Genomic DNA, 13,970 nt, shown 5'->3' with positions numbered 1-13,970 from the left:
GAGAGCCTGGCCCAGGTTGGGCAGGGAAGCTGTGGCTGCCCCATCCCTGGGGGCGTTGAAGGGCAGGTTGGATGGGGCTTGGAGCAGCCTGGGCTGGTGGGAGGTGTCCCTGCCCATGCAGGGGGTTGGACGGTCTTGAAGGTCCCTTCCAACCCAAACCATTCCATGATTCCATGATAAAAGGGGATCTGCACGTTAGGATGTTGGGGTAGAAAAAAAAGGAGATCTTGAGGTAAATGATGAAGGTGAGAGACACTGAGGAGGGGGGAAACTCTTCAGGAATAACATCCCAAAATCCCTGTGCAAAGAGATGCTGGTGGAAAGGATGAGTGGAGGCTGCCCAGGTCCAGGATGGGAATTGAGGAATATAATCAAATACACAAAATTGATTCTAAAATACAGTCAAATTCCCCTCCCAGGAGCATCATGCACCCTGTTCCCATGGGGTGTCCCACATTTCCCCCACCACAGAGCCTGGTTTGGCCAGGTTGGAGCTGCCAACATCAGCAAGCAGATCCAAGCACCACATATTGGGATGCACGGGTGCTCAGCACCCATTTTCCTGCTGGGTCCCTGGGGGAACATGTGTCACTCAAGGGAGATAACACAGATTTTCCTTAATTTTACAAATTAAAGACCTCAGAGCACCCTCAGGAATGGTGGTTGGTATCTCCCAGCTCCAGGTTCTGGAGAGGCCAAGAGGCTCTTATCAAGACACCGATTTGGGGGAAAAAAGCTACTTTTCCTTAACAGGAGGTTTGCAGGCTCCATGGATTAGCCTCCATGGGGTTTAACCTTCCAACTTTTAACTGGTCCAACTGGGATTTGGGCTCCTGCCACCACTGGGGGCACAGACTGAAGGGATGGAGGAAGAGAAGGGGTTTGGGAATAGCTGGTGGGGAGAGCCCAGGGCTGCATTGGCTGCAGGAGACTCCATCAGAACGCTGCTGCAGAGAGAAAAGATTGTCTTTTCCTATTAAAAAAACCCCACCAATTTATCTGGGAGTGCCAGAAATGCTGAGTGCTGGGAACAAAACCCCCAAAAATCCACAATTCAGCCCCAGTGCCCACCACACCAAACCTCCCCATCCTGCTTTCCTTGCAGAACCTCCTTCTCCAGCCCTTCAAACAACGCTGCTTCCACTGGGAGGGAATTCAAGCTTCCCGCCGGAGCACAGTCCCAGCCCCTTTGGTGCTCAATCCAAAACTGATTTAATCCCTACTCCTTTTTTTTTTTTTGCCTCTTTTTCCTGCCAAAAGTGGGTTATTAGTGTGTGCAGAAGGTGGCAGCTCAGGGCACGACGTACGGAACTCCAGGCACGTTTCCAGCAGTGTCTTTGCCCCAGGACCAACATCTCGTGAGGTTTTCACCAAGGCTACAGCAAAAGCCCCCGACTCCCTGCTGGGCTCAGCTCCTTTCTTGCCATTTCTGGTGGATTTAGCCATGGGCAGTTGCTGCTGCCACCAAGGAGCTGCTCTCTCAGGGCTGAAGAGGCCAAATGTCTCCTTGCTGGAGAGTGGAAATCCAGGAGTTGAGGAACGTCCTCCCAGGGGGAATTTGGAAACCTCCATCTCAAGCCCCCCTGGGTGAAATTGGGGGACCTCATAGTGGCCTCCTGGTGGGCTCCAGGAAAGCTGGGGAGGGACTTGGGACAAGGGCAGGGAGGGATGGGACAAGAAGGGATGGCTTCAAACTGGAAGAGGGAGATGGGGGTTGGAAATGAGGAGGGAATTCTTTGGTGTGAGGGTGGTGAGAGCCTGGCCCAGGTTGCCCAGGGAAGCTGTGGCTGCCCCATCCCTGGGGGTGTTGAAGGGCAGGTTGGATGGGGCTTGGAGCAGCCTGGGCTGGTGGGAGGTGTCCCTGCCCATGCAGGGGGTTGGATCTAGATGGTCTTCCAGGTCCCTTCCAACCCAAACTAGTCCATGATTCTATGAAAATCCCAAGACAAGTGTTGATCTTTTTGCCTTCCCAGGTTTTGGGGGATGAGGAAACGCAAAATTGAGGGAGAAAAAAAAAGGACCGTAGCAAGTGCCTCCCTGAGCTGCTGCCTCCTGAGCAGGGTTGGCATCCAGGAGGGTGCTTAAAGCTTTCCAAAATATTAGTGGTAAGAACCCAAGAGATAAGATGAGCACCCACAGGGCCTGATCCTGCTCAGTTTTTCATCCCTCAGGCAAACCTCTGGGCTGGGAAACCCTTTGTGTGCTACTGAAAAGAAGTCCCAAAGGTCCCCAACCTTGCAAACTCCCCCAAAACCCACAACTCTACTGGCCCTGAGGTTAGGAAGAGGAAATCCCACCTGAATTTGACACTTGGATAAACTCCTAATTGAATCAAGTGAACATCACTTGCAGCTCCTCTAAGACTTTTACTCAAGGTCCACTGGGTGGGTTTTTATTCTTATTGTTTGAGGGGCAGGAGCACTTTTAACTCTTGGCCTGTCCAGAAAAAGTGTGTGTGGGAAAAAAAAAGACCTGGAACAATGTCCTTCATGTCCCCTGTTCCCATTTCCCAGTTCTCTGCTCCAATTTTGCACTTTCCCAGGATTTTACCCTGTTTTTTTCCACCCCCTCGGCACTTCCTGCAGGGCTTTGCTCTCAGGCTGCAACTGGGAATTAGAAAAGTCCCAGTTTTGGGGTTGATCCAGCACTGGGAGAAGTGGGAGAAGATGGGAAATCTTCCTCCCTTCCTCCTCCTTCTCCTCAGCAGGTTCCAGACGCCATGAAAGTCCCCAAGAAAGTGATGTTTTCTGCATTTCCCTAATTCAGGTTTTTGAGTTTTTTTAACCTCATGAAAAATGCTGTTTGTTCCCTGATGCCATTTCCACCTGGGGATATTTAGGGATCTTTACAGGGGACCTAATGAATCATCTATAAATACAGGGCCTCAAGAAGGCAGGGACAACCTCTTGTCACTTGTGCCCTATGACAGGACAAGGGGCAATGGTCTCAAACTTGAGCACAGGAAGTTCCACCTCAACATGAGGAAGAACTTGTGTCCTGTGAAGGTGGCAGAGCCCTGGGCCAGGCTGCCCAGAGAGGCTGTGGAGACTCCTTCCCTGGAGACATCCCAACCCGAGCTGGAGGTGTTCCTGTGGGATCTGCTGGGGTGACCCTGCTCTGGCAGGGGTTGGACTGGTTGTCCCTTCCCACCCCTCTGGGACAGCCTGTCCTGGTGCTTTCTTTCCTGTGAGGGTGACAGAGCCCTGGTCCAGGCTGCCCAGAGAGGTTGTGGAGTCTCCTTCTCTGGAGACTTTCAAGACCTGTCTGGACATGTTTCTGTGTGACCTGCCCTAGTTTTTTTGGTCCTGCTCGTGGCACGGGGGTTGAAACTTGATGATCTTTAAGGTCCCTTCCAACCTTAATGATTCTATGACTCAATGATCTTCGGAGGTCCCTTCCAACCCCTGACATTCTGTGATTCTCTGTTCTAACTGACACATTTTCCACTCAAAGCATCTCCCCCCTCTCACCTGGCTGACTCCTTCCACTCCATGTCCTCCCCATCGTGCTGCAGTGTGTCCATCTCCGTGAAGAGCGTGGGGTTGGGAGGTTCATCATCTTCCCCCAGGATGTAGCGGAGCCGCTCGGCAGCTGGAGACACTGCCAGGGAAGAGGGGGGACATAAAGAGATTTAGCATCAGCTGGAGATCAGATGATCCCACACCATTCCCATCTGGAAAGATCTGGAGGGATCCTGTTCCTACAGGGTTCTTTGGAGTCCACGGATATCCACGGTTTGAAGGGAGATTGAGGTTGGACATGAGGAGACCAGGGAGACCTTAGAGCACCTGAAGGGGCTCCAGGAAAGCTGGGGAAGGACTTGGGACAAGGGCAGGGAGGGATGGGACAAGAAGGGATGGCTTCAAACTGGAAGAGGGAGATGGGAGTTGGAGATGAGGTAGGAATTCTTTGGTGTGAGGGTGGTGAGAGCCTGGCCCAGGTTGGGCAGGGAAGCTGTGGCTGCCCCATCCCTGGGGGTGTTGAAGGGCAGGTTGGATGGGGCTTGGAGCAACCTGGGCTGGTGGGAGGTGTCCCTGCCCATGCAGGGGGTGGGACTGGATGATCTTTGAGGTCCCTTCCAACCCAAACCATTCCATGATAAAAAGGGATCTGTAGGGCACATTAGGATGTTGGGGTAGAAAAACAAGGAGATTTTGAGGTAAATGGTGAAGGTGAGAGACACTGAGGAGGGGGGAAACTCTTCAGGAATAACATCCCAAAATCCCTGTGCAAAGAGATGCTGGTGGAAAGGATGAGTGGAGGCTGCCCAGGTCCAGGATGGGAATTGAGGAATATAATCAAATACACAAAATTGATTCTAAAATACAGTCAAATTCCCCTCCCAGGAGCATCATGCACCCTGTTCCCATGGGGTGTCCCACATTTCCCCCACCACAGAGCCTGGTTTGGCCAGGTTGGAGCTGCCAACATCAGCAAGCAGATCCTTACAGTCCCAAGCACCACATATTGGGATGCACAGGTGCTCAGCACCCATTTTCCTGCTGGGTCCCTGAGGGGAATGTGTGTCACTCAGGGGAGATAACACAGATTGCCCATTTCTGCAGGAAAAATCCAGCTTCTTGCTGCAAATACCCAGCCAGGCTGGGACAGGCACTTCTTGCCTCCCCGTGGTGTGTTTTGGGAAGGGGAGCAGGGACACTTCACCTCCTGCCTGGTGGGAAAAGGGGTTTTCATCTTCCATGCATTCCTGGTGGCCATGGGAGGGTGACAAACCTGCCTTCTTCTCCCAAGAAAAAAACACCACAATGCCAGGTTTGTTTTTTCTCTTAACCCTCTCCAGCTTCCAAAGCTTTTCTAGCAATGCCTCCATTTGGTTGCAGGGAGGAACTGGGATGTTCTGGGCATGGATAGGACCCCCAAAAAAGGGGTTAAACTCAGCCCTACTCCAGGCTTCTCCATGGAAATTGGGTCTTTTTAATTAAATCTTGGGTCTTTACCCTCTTCTGGAGTGAATCCTGCTTGGAAAATGTCTTTGTTAGCAGAATCCTCCAGTTCTCTAGCCTGGGAAGAGGGAAGTTGGGTACCCAAGCAAGCTGGTAATCAAATTGCCATGTGTGAGTGGAGGAAAAAAATGGGAATATTGTCCTGTCCCCCCTCCAAAGCAGATGAAGTTGGAAAGAATCAGATGCCCCTTGCTTTGGGATGAGGCTGCTTAACCACTTAAACCCTTTAAACCCCCACTCCCAGGACTCCTTGTTGTCAGGTCCTCCCTTCCACTCCATAAACTTCATTATTGTGATTATTAATATTCCTGTTCATTGTAGAGTTGGGTTACATGCCTGGCAGGCACTTCAAACTTCCTGCAAACCCCAAAATGCAACGAGCTGGAGCACAAAAAAACCCACTAAAAACCAGGAGTTTTCTGGAAATATCCATCTCAGGTGGGATCTCTGGATGCATTTGGGGAGAAAAAAGGGGGGTTGCAGTTTTAACAGAATGGACAGGGTTGGGAAAGACCTCTAAGATTACCGAGTCCAACCATCCACCCAAAATTTTGCAGGAGCAGGTCAGAGCTTTGCAAATCCTCAAATTGGTGGTTCCTGCTCTGAATTCTACCCAAATTCTTCCCCTCGTGGGTGGAACGACGGGTCTCTCCTGCTTCAACCCGCCCGACGATCCCACCAGCGACTCATTTTGGAGTGTCAGGGCTGTGACACACACTTTGTCTACTGGAAACCACAAATGATAATTTTGCACAGAAAGAGCTTTTCTGAGGTTTGTTTTTCAACTTTTTCTCCATCTTCCCCCCCTGTTGAAGGGCTACACTGATCTCTGAGCACCCAAGCGAAGAGCCGGTTGCTAAACCAACAGCTTCACCACGCAGTCAAAATCCATGGGGTTTATTCAGCTTGGAGGACCCTTTCATGCCCAAAGAAATACCCAGGATATATTATTTTTTTTCTCCTAGAAATTGGATTCAACACCTAAATTAATCCTGGGAAGCAGCAGGTATTCACTGGGGAGGATATCCTGAGGCCAGGGTTTGGTACCTCTGAGCAACGCAAGATTAAAACCTGCTGCAGCACCACTGGCCAAAACCCCCAAAATTACCCCAAAATCAGCACCTACTTCTTGCAAGACACAGTTGGATGGGTGCTCAGAGCTGATCTGTACCTCCCTGAACCAGCTTTTCCAATGGGAAAAGCCTCCTGAGCTACGATTCCTGCTTTACACCCATCCAACCTCCCCCAGGATTTCAGCCGCGGTGGAGCTGAATGGGACTGCAGGAATTAGCTCAGCATTAAGGCTGGGGAGAATTTTTGGGAAATAGGAATTTTATGGACCCATTTCCATGGATAATTGGACAAGATGGATCAGTCACATTGATTTACACATCCTTTCATTGGAGGTGCACAGAGCCCTTCACACCCCAGCCTGGATCCAGCAGCAAAACCTCACCTAACGGTGCTTTTCCCAATGAAAAATCCTGCCCTGGCTCCAGGTACAATAAAAAAGGTGATAAAATGGGGGCCTGGGAGAACTGGGTTTGCAACCCAGCAGGGCTGTGGGACTAAGCCTGATTTAAGGCTCCAGCACATTCACCATCCACTGTCGTGGTCCTTTTCCAGCCTTTTCCTGGGGTTTCACAGCTCAGCAGGGCCCCTTCTCCCCGCAAAAAATAGGAGACTGGGGTGCACACCCCGTGGGATTAAATGCTCCCTTCCTGTTCAAGAAACCCACAAATCTGGGAGATTTTTCTCCTTCCAAATACCATCTTTTCTGCTCCTGGGGAGCAGCAGAAGCTGAGACAAACCCTGCCCACCCTCCCCCCTCCCTGTTCTACTTCTGGGGTGAGCTTTGGAGCTGGGTGCCCCGAGCGAGCACCCAACCCAACCCCACACAGGCTCCAAGTTGCTTTTACAAAGGTAAACGCAAAGGAGAAAACGAAATAAATGAATAAAATGGAGCTTTTCTTCCCCCTCCGAGTCCCCCCACCACGGAAACCAAAGACCAACTGAAATAACCTACCTGGAATTGTTTCCATTTTCCCCCCCATTTCTTCCCGGCTAAACCGAAACTTTGCCGCACGGTAGGAAAAAAAAAGAATCACAAACCCCAACCAAAAAAAAACCCAAACCCCCAAACTTCCTCCTTTATCCACTCAGGCTTGTTAAACTCCCAAGGCTTAAGGAGCAGATTATAGAGAATATAAAGCACTTTCCTTTTCCTTTGGCTCTCATGACGGGAAGTTACCAAATCAACCGGGATGCGTGTAGGAGAGGTGAGCGCTTTGGGTGGCAGAGGGATGGAGGGAGGGAGAGGGGGGAGGACAGAAATCACAGCTTGGGGGTTGTATTTTTTTTTGCTTCCCACTCTGACTGAGACTGGAGAAGCCCCTCCAAGCTCCAAGATGGTTTTTTGGGGATGGAAAACATCCAAATGAGGGAGATTTCCTGGGGGAAAGTGGGACTGCTGCAGAGTTGAGGCTTTTTTGGGGGTGTTTTTCCTCCATCAAAGGTGTTTCTCCCCCCCCTCCACCCCGAGACAGCCCAGTGTTAGATCCTGGTGGCATTTAAAGCCTGTGGCAAATTAAAATGCTCTCCCTGTGTAAAAAAAAAAACAACAAACCTTGACAACTTTTTCCCTTGGAGGGAAAAGCCAAGCTGAGCCTCTGCCTGCTCTGCTGAGCCACTCCAGGCTCTGCTGATGTTAAACCAACTGCAAAGTTCTAATGGGGGAGGGTGGAAAAAAACCACAACCCACCAACCCAAACCCAAGAAGAGATCGACAGCTGCTTTGCTGGGCAAAGTGTTAATCTTTGTTAAGGAGATTTAACCAGACTGGGCAAAGCCCCCAGGCTAAAGATTGTTGGGAACAAGGTGTGATGCCTGCAGGATGTCTGCACCGCCCCCCCCCCGGGAGACTGCTGGGCTTGGATTTACTTCCCAAAGGCAGGGGCAACAACCCAAAGGCAGCGGCAACATCCCAAAGGCAAGGGTAACCTCCCAGGGGCAGGGACAACCTCCTAGGGGCAGGGACAGCCTCCCAGGGGCAGGGACAGCCTCCCAGGGGCAGGGACAGCCTCCCAGGAGCAACTTCCCAAGGGCAAGAACAACCTCCTAAAGGAAAGGGCAACCTCCCAGGGGCAAGGGCAACGTCCTAAGGGCAAGGGCAACCTCCTAGAGGCAAGAGCAACCTCCCAAAGGCAGAGGCAACTTCCCAAAGGCAAGAACAACCTTCCAGGAGCAAAAGCAAACTCCCAAGGGCAAGAGCAACCTCCCAGGGGCAACCTCTTTTTACCCCATCCATCACCCAAACAGCCTCAGCTCCCATTCCATGCCCAGCTCTCAGAGACATCCAGGGTCAAAACTAAATCAGGGAAGCATCAAGTCAAAAAGCAGAGCTCAAACCAAACACCGGCCCGAGCGCCGTGGGAGGCAATTTAATCCTGGGTTAAACGAGGCCACAAAAACCCCCTCCCAGTCGGGTTTGGGTTTGTTTTTTGGGAAGCCTCGGGGCTGGGGGTGGGAGGGGTGGGTGGAGTGGGGGCCACTCACTGGTCCTGCTGGCATTGTCGTTGCTCTCGGAGCAGCCGTGGCCGTCGTCGGTGTCGGAGCGGTCATGGCGCTCGTCGGGCTGCTCGGCCTCGCTCGCCCTGTCCCGGCTGGACACCGACCTGCGGCGGCGCCGCTTGCGCCGGTAGCCCCGGGACACCGGCACCCCGATGTAGATGGAGTGGTAATCTGGGAAAAAGGGGAGAGAAGGAGAATCATGGAATTGATAAGGTTGGAAGGGACCTTAAAGATCATCCAGTTCTAACCCCCCTGCCATGAGCAGGGAACCACCAGCCCAGGCTGCACAAAACCTTGTCCAACTTGGCCTTAAAAACCTCCAGGGATGGGGCATCAACAACCTCCCTGGGCAACCCATCCCAGCTCCTCACCACCCTCAGAGTGAATAATTTGTTCCTAATATCTCACCTAAATCTCCTCTCTCTCAGTTTAAAACCATCACCCCTGGTCCTATCACTATCTTCTAAGATGAAAAGTCCCTCCCCAGCTTTCCTGGAGCCCCTTCAGGCACTGGAAGCTGCTCTAAGGTCTCCCTGGAGCCTTCTCTCCTCCAGGCTGAACACCCCAACTCTCCCAGCCTGGCTCCAGAGCAGAGCTGCTTCAGCCCTCCCAGCATCTCCATGGCCCTTCTCTGGACCCTCTCCAACAGGTCTAGATCTTTCTTGTGCTGAGGGCCCCAGAACTATACACAGTATTCTAGGTGGGGTCTGACCAGAGCACAGTATGATCTAGATCTAGATAATGATCTAGAGAGGGTTTCATTTGCAAAAAGAAGCCAAGGAGATATTTGTCTTCTTGCCACCAGGCTTCAAACACCCACAGGTTTTTTTTTTCCCAGGGGATGTGCTGAGCTGAGCACCAGGAGATGGGATGGGATGGCTGGCAGGGAAGACGTCACTGGCTCTTGGGGGATCCCTGGGGGTTCACTCACCTTCCTCATCGTCATATCTCCTCCTGGAGCTGCTGAGCCCCCTCTCACTCATCCCATCCTCATCCTCCAGCATGGTCCTGCTGCTGAGCTGAGCGACAGGGAGGAGACAGGAGAGAGACTGAAAAGGGTCTGGGCAGGGGATGGGCCCTGCGGTTCCCCCGCTATGGGCAGTCACAGGGTCCCTCCCAGTTGGGGTGAGGATGCACTGGGAAGCTGGGATATTCCCTGAGGATGCACCTCTGGCACCTCCTGGAAGCCCCCACATCTCACTCACCCCTGGGCTCCCAGCCCTGCCCACACTCCAACTCACCCCTCCCCATATTTAGGAAAACCCGGATGAATTCCAACCCCAGGGTTCCATCTCCAGCCTCTTATTTCCACTGCTCAGAGGAAGGTGTGAGAGAAGGTGAGGGATGATTGCAGAGCTGTGCCAGACACCAGCTCAGCTAATGGGGGGCAATAAACACCCCTTGAATTTGGGGGGGGCTGCACAGATAAAAGGGGGGTTGCAGAAGCAAAGTTCATTTTTCCCCATCCCCTCCGCCCAGATGTTCCACCTCCACACGTTGCTGCTTCCAGACAAATTCCTTCAAACCTGGTTTACTCCCCATACAAGTTCCTTTGGATTTTGCGCCGAATGCTAATTAACCTCCTAATTAGTTGACCTCCAATGATTGCCTTTCACACTTGACTTGGGTGGGAGAACAGTTACTATTCATGGCAGTTGGGTCGATGCCTCTCAAAGTCACTTTGAGAGCGGTCGGAGAACCAGCCTCTCCACTCCAGCTGCTTCCATCCATGGCAATATCACTGCCTTATTTTTGGGATGAAAAACCTCAATTCAAGCCAAAGAGGTGAAAAATCAAAAGCCAGCAGGGTGTGCACCTCAGGAGCTGGAAGGGTGCAGGTTGGCTGGGTTGGCTCTGCTCAGGTTGCCAACTTCATCAACCCATCTTCCCCCAAGGCAAAGACCATCTTTAGACTGATCCAGGAGTTGCTGCTTGAAGACACCTCTGGATTGAATGGATTTGGGATTCATTTTTTTTTTTTGGATCACAGTAATCCAAGACTTTCTGCAGAGGTGTAAGGATCCATTTATTTTAGGGCCAAACAGCTCTGGCTGGAAAATCCTGTCCCAAACCTGGAGGTATCTGCTGGACAACAGCAGTCACAGGCCTTGGCTGCCTGGGAATAACATTCTGGGGCTAATTCTGAGGATTTTTGGAAGCTGGTTCTGGGAGAAGAAACAGAAATCACCCACCCACCTGCAGGCATAAATATTTTTTTGCTCTAAAAATGACCTGGTACCTTCTAAGAGATTGAAGAAGTGGCACAAAACCCCTCCAAGAGGTTCATCCACGATCTCCAGTGCTGGGTTGGGCTCCCTGGGTGAGGGACAGGGACGTTCAACCCTTCAGCTGGGTCTGGCTAGGGAAGAAATAGCCTTCAGTTTTTACAATTTAGCTCTACCCCAGCTCTCTGGAGCAGCAAAAATAACCCACACTTCATTAGATCCACAGCTAAACGAACCCATTGTGGCTGATTTATCAGTCACACAACCTGGGATTTGATCTTTGAATTGTTTTCTTGAATTTTTAACCAGCTTTTTCCCTCCCCTAAACTCCCTGCACCCAAACACAAGCAGGACACAGACAAGAGCTGTTTGAAAACATGACCAGAAGAGCTCTAGAAATAAGGGGAGGGGAAGAAGAGCCCTGTCAGCTTTGCCAATTAAACCCCCACCCGGCTCTCAGCTCCAAAAAAACCCAGATGATGATAACAATAATAAGCTCATCATTTAATAAATCATTCTAGAATAAACTCACCTTGAGTTCCCCTCAGAAACTGCTCAGAAATCAGAGGATGAGGCCATGGGGTCAAAATCAGAGGTGCTGGTGGGAGCCCTGGTTGCCTTGAGATGAAGCTGCTCTTGCAACCATCGTATTGACGCCTCCTGACAACTGCTCTGTAGCTCCCAGGTTCAAATGGATTTTGGGGAATGTTGATTGACTTTGGGAGCAAAAAGGCATCATGGGATGCAAAGGGACCTCTGGAGGGGGTGGGACATTCCAGCCAGCACAGATCTGCTCTTGTGCAGTGATGGGCTCTAGATATCAGAGCAGTAGGAGGGAGGAAAATTCAAGTTGTCCATCCCCAGCTTGTAGGATCTGCATCTTCTGGGGTTTTTGGGGATTTTTTCATCAGTTTGGGTTCAATCACCAAGGATTTGGGAGGAAAACTGTTTCTGTTTTTTTGTCTCTGTGCATTATCACCTACATCTCATCTAAGGAATGGATAGAAATTCTTCAGGAGGGAGTGGAGAAGCATAACCAGCAGGGGAAAGCTCCTAAAAGCCCTGGGGACAAAGGAATCAGCCCCTGGGCCATCAAATACAGGTTCGGTGGATTTTTTTGCTGAGGTTGCACATCAAATTCTTTCCTAATTTCCATGTCTTCGTGTGTTGAATATCAGTGAGGTTGACTTCATGAAAAGCAAGTTGTTGGTCAAACAAGTGTGCCCAGTTCTCTTCCAGAGGTCATGGAATGGGTTGGGTTGGAAGGACCTTAAAGATCCAACCCCCTGCATGGGCAGGGACACCTCCCACCAGCCCAGGCTGCTCCAAGCCCCATCTAACCTGCCCTTCAACACCCCCAGGGATGGGGCAGCCACAGCTGCCCTGCCCAACCTGGGCCAGGCTCTCACCACCCTCACAACAAAGAATTCCCTCCTCATCTCCAACCTCCATCTCCCTCTCCCAGTTTGCATCCATCCCCCTCATCCCATCCCTCCCTGCCCTTGTCCCACGTCCCTCCCCAGCTTTCCTGGAGCCCCTTCAGGCACTGGAAAAGAATTTTAAGCACAGTATGATCTAGATCTAGATAATGATCTAGAGAGGGTTTCATTTGCAAAAAGAAGCCAAGGAGATATTTGTCTTCTTGCCACCAGGCTTCAAACACCCACAGGTTTTTTTTTTCCCAGGGGATGTGCTGAGCTGAGCACCAGGAGATGGGATGGGATGGCTGGCAGGGAAGACGTCACTGGCTCTTGGGGGATCCCTGGGGGTTCACTCACCTTCCTCATCGTCATATCTCCTCCTGGAGCTGCTGAGCCCCCTCTCACTCATCCCATCCTCATCCTCCAGCATGGTCCTGCTGCTGAGCTGAGCGACAGGGAGGAGACAGGAGAGAGACTGAAAAGGGTCTGGGCAGGGGATGGGCCCTGCGGTTCCCCCGCTATGGGCAGTCACAGGGTCCCTCCCAGTTGGGGTGAGGATGCACTGGGAAGCTGGGATATTCCCTGAGGATGCACCTCTGGCACCTCCTGGAAGCCCCCACATCTCACTCACCCCTGGGCTCCCAGCCCTGCCCACACTCCAACTCACCCCTCCCCATATTTAGGAAAACCCGGATGAATTCCAACCCCAGGGTTCCATCTCCAGCCTCTTATTTCCACTGCTCAGAGGAAGGTGTGAGAGAAGGTGAGGGATGATTGCAGAGCTGTGCCAGACACCAGCTCAGCTAATGGGGGGCAATAAACACCCCTTGAATTTGGGGGGGGCTGCACAGATAAAAGGGGGGTTGCAGAAGCAAAGTTCATTTTTCCCCATCCCCTCCGCCCAGATGTTCCACCTCCACACGTTGCTGCTTCCAGACAAATTCCTTCAAACCTGGTTTACTCCCCATACAAGTTCCTTTGGATTTTGCGCCGAATGCTAATTAACCTCCTAATTAGTTGACCTCCAATGATTGCCTTTCACACTTGACTTGGGTGGGAGAACAGTTACTATTCATGGCAGTTGGGTCGATGCCTCTCAAAGTCACTTTGAGAGCGGTCGGAGAACCAGCCTCTCCACTCCAGCTGCTTCCATCCATGGCAATATCACTGCCTTATTTTTGGGATGAAAAACCTCAATTCAAGCCAAAGAGGTGAAAAATCAAAAGCCAGCAGGGTGTGCACCTCAGGAGCTGGAAGGGTGCAGGTTGGCTGGGTTGGCTCTGCTCAGGTTGCCAACTTCATCAACCCATCTTCCCCCAAGGCAAAGACCATCTTTAGACTGATCCAGGAGTTGCTGCTTGAAGACACCTCTGGATTGAATGGATTTGGGATTCATTTTTTTTTTTTGGATCACAGTAATCCAAGACTTTCTGCAGAGGTGTAAGGATCCATTTATTTTAGGGCCAAACAGCTCTGGCTGGAAAATCCTGTCCCAAACCTGGAGGTATCTGCTGGACAACAGCAGTCACAGGCCTTGGCTGCCTGGGAATAACATTCTGGGGCTAATTCTGAGGATTTTTGGAAGCTGGTTCTGGGAGAAGAAACAGAAATCACCCACCCACCTGCAGGCATAAATATTTTTTTGCTCTAAAAATGACCTGGTACCTTCTAAGAGATTGAAGAAGTGGCACAAAACCCCTCCAAGAGGTTCATCCACGATCTCCAGTGCTGGGTTGGGCTCCCTGGGTGAGGGACAGGGACGTTCAACCCTTCAGCTGGGTCTGGCTAGG

At 51.4% G+C, this 13,970-nt stretch overlaps 1 protein-coding gene across 1 annotated transcript in view; it reads right to left on the bottom strand.

Moving 5' to 3' along the window:
- Positions 1-12,546, bottom strand: part of SLC4A5 (solute carrier family 4 (sodium bicarbonate cotransporter), member 5) — a 31,585-nt gene extending 19,039 nt beyond the window's left edge. The window contains exons 1-4 of the mRNA XM_010003934.1: positions 12,538-12,546; positions 9,466-9,553; positions 8,520-8,705; positions 3,471-3,600 (exon numbers count right to left, since the gene is read on the bottom strand). Of these exons, the coding sequence (XP_010002236.1) occupies positions 3,471-3,600; positions 8,520-8,705; positions 9,466-9,553; positions 12,538-12,546 (413 nt within the window). The remainder of the gene's footprint in view (positions 1-3,470; positions 3,601-8,519; positions 8,706-9,465; positions 9,554-12,537) is intronic.
- Between the last annotated feature and the right edge of the window lie 1,424 nt (positions 12,547-13,970).

The sequence above is a fragment of the Chaetura pelagica genome, unplaced genomic scaffold (genome assembly GCF_000747805.2).
Source record: "Chaetura pelagica isolate M959 unplaced genomic scaffold, ChaPel_1.0 scaffold528, whole genome shotgun sequence".
Lineage (NCBI taxonomy): Eukaryota > Metazoa > Chordata > Aves > Apodiformes > Apodidae > Chaetura > Chaetura pelagica.
This window is presented reverse-complemented; position numbering and strand designations above follow the sequence as displayed.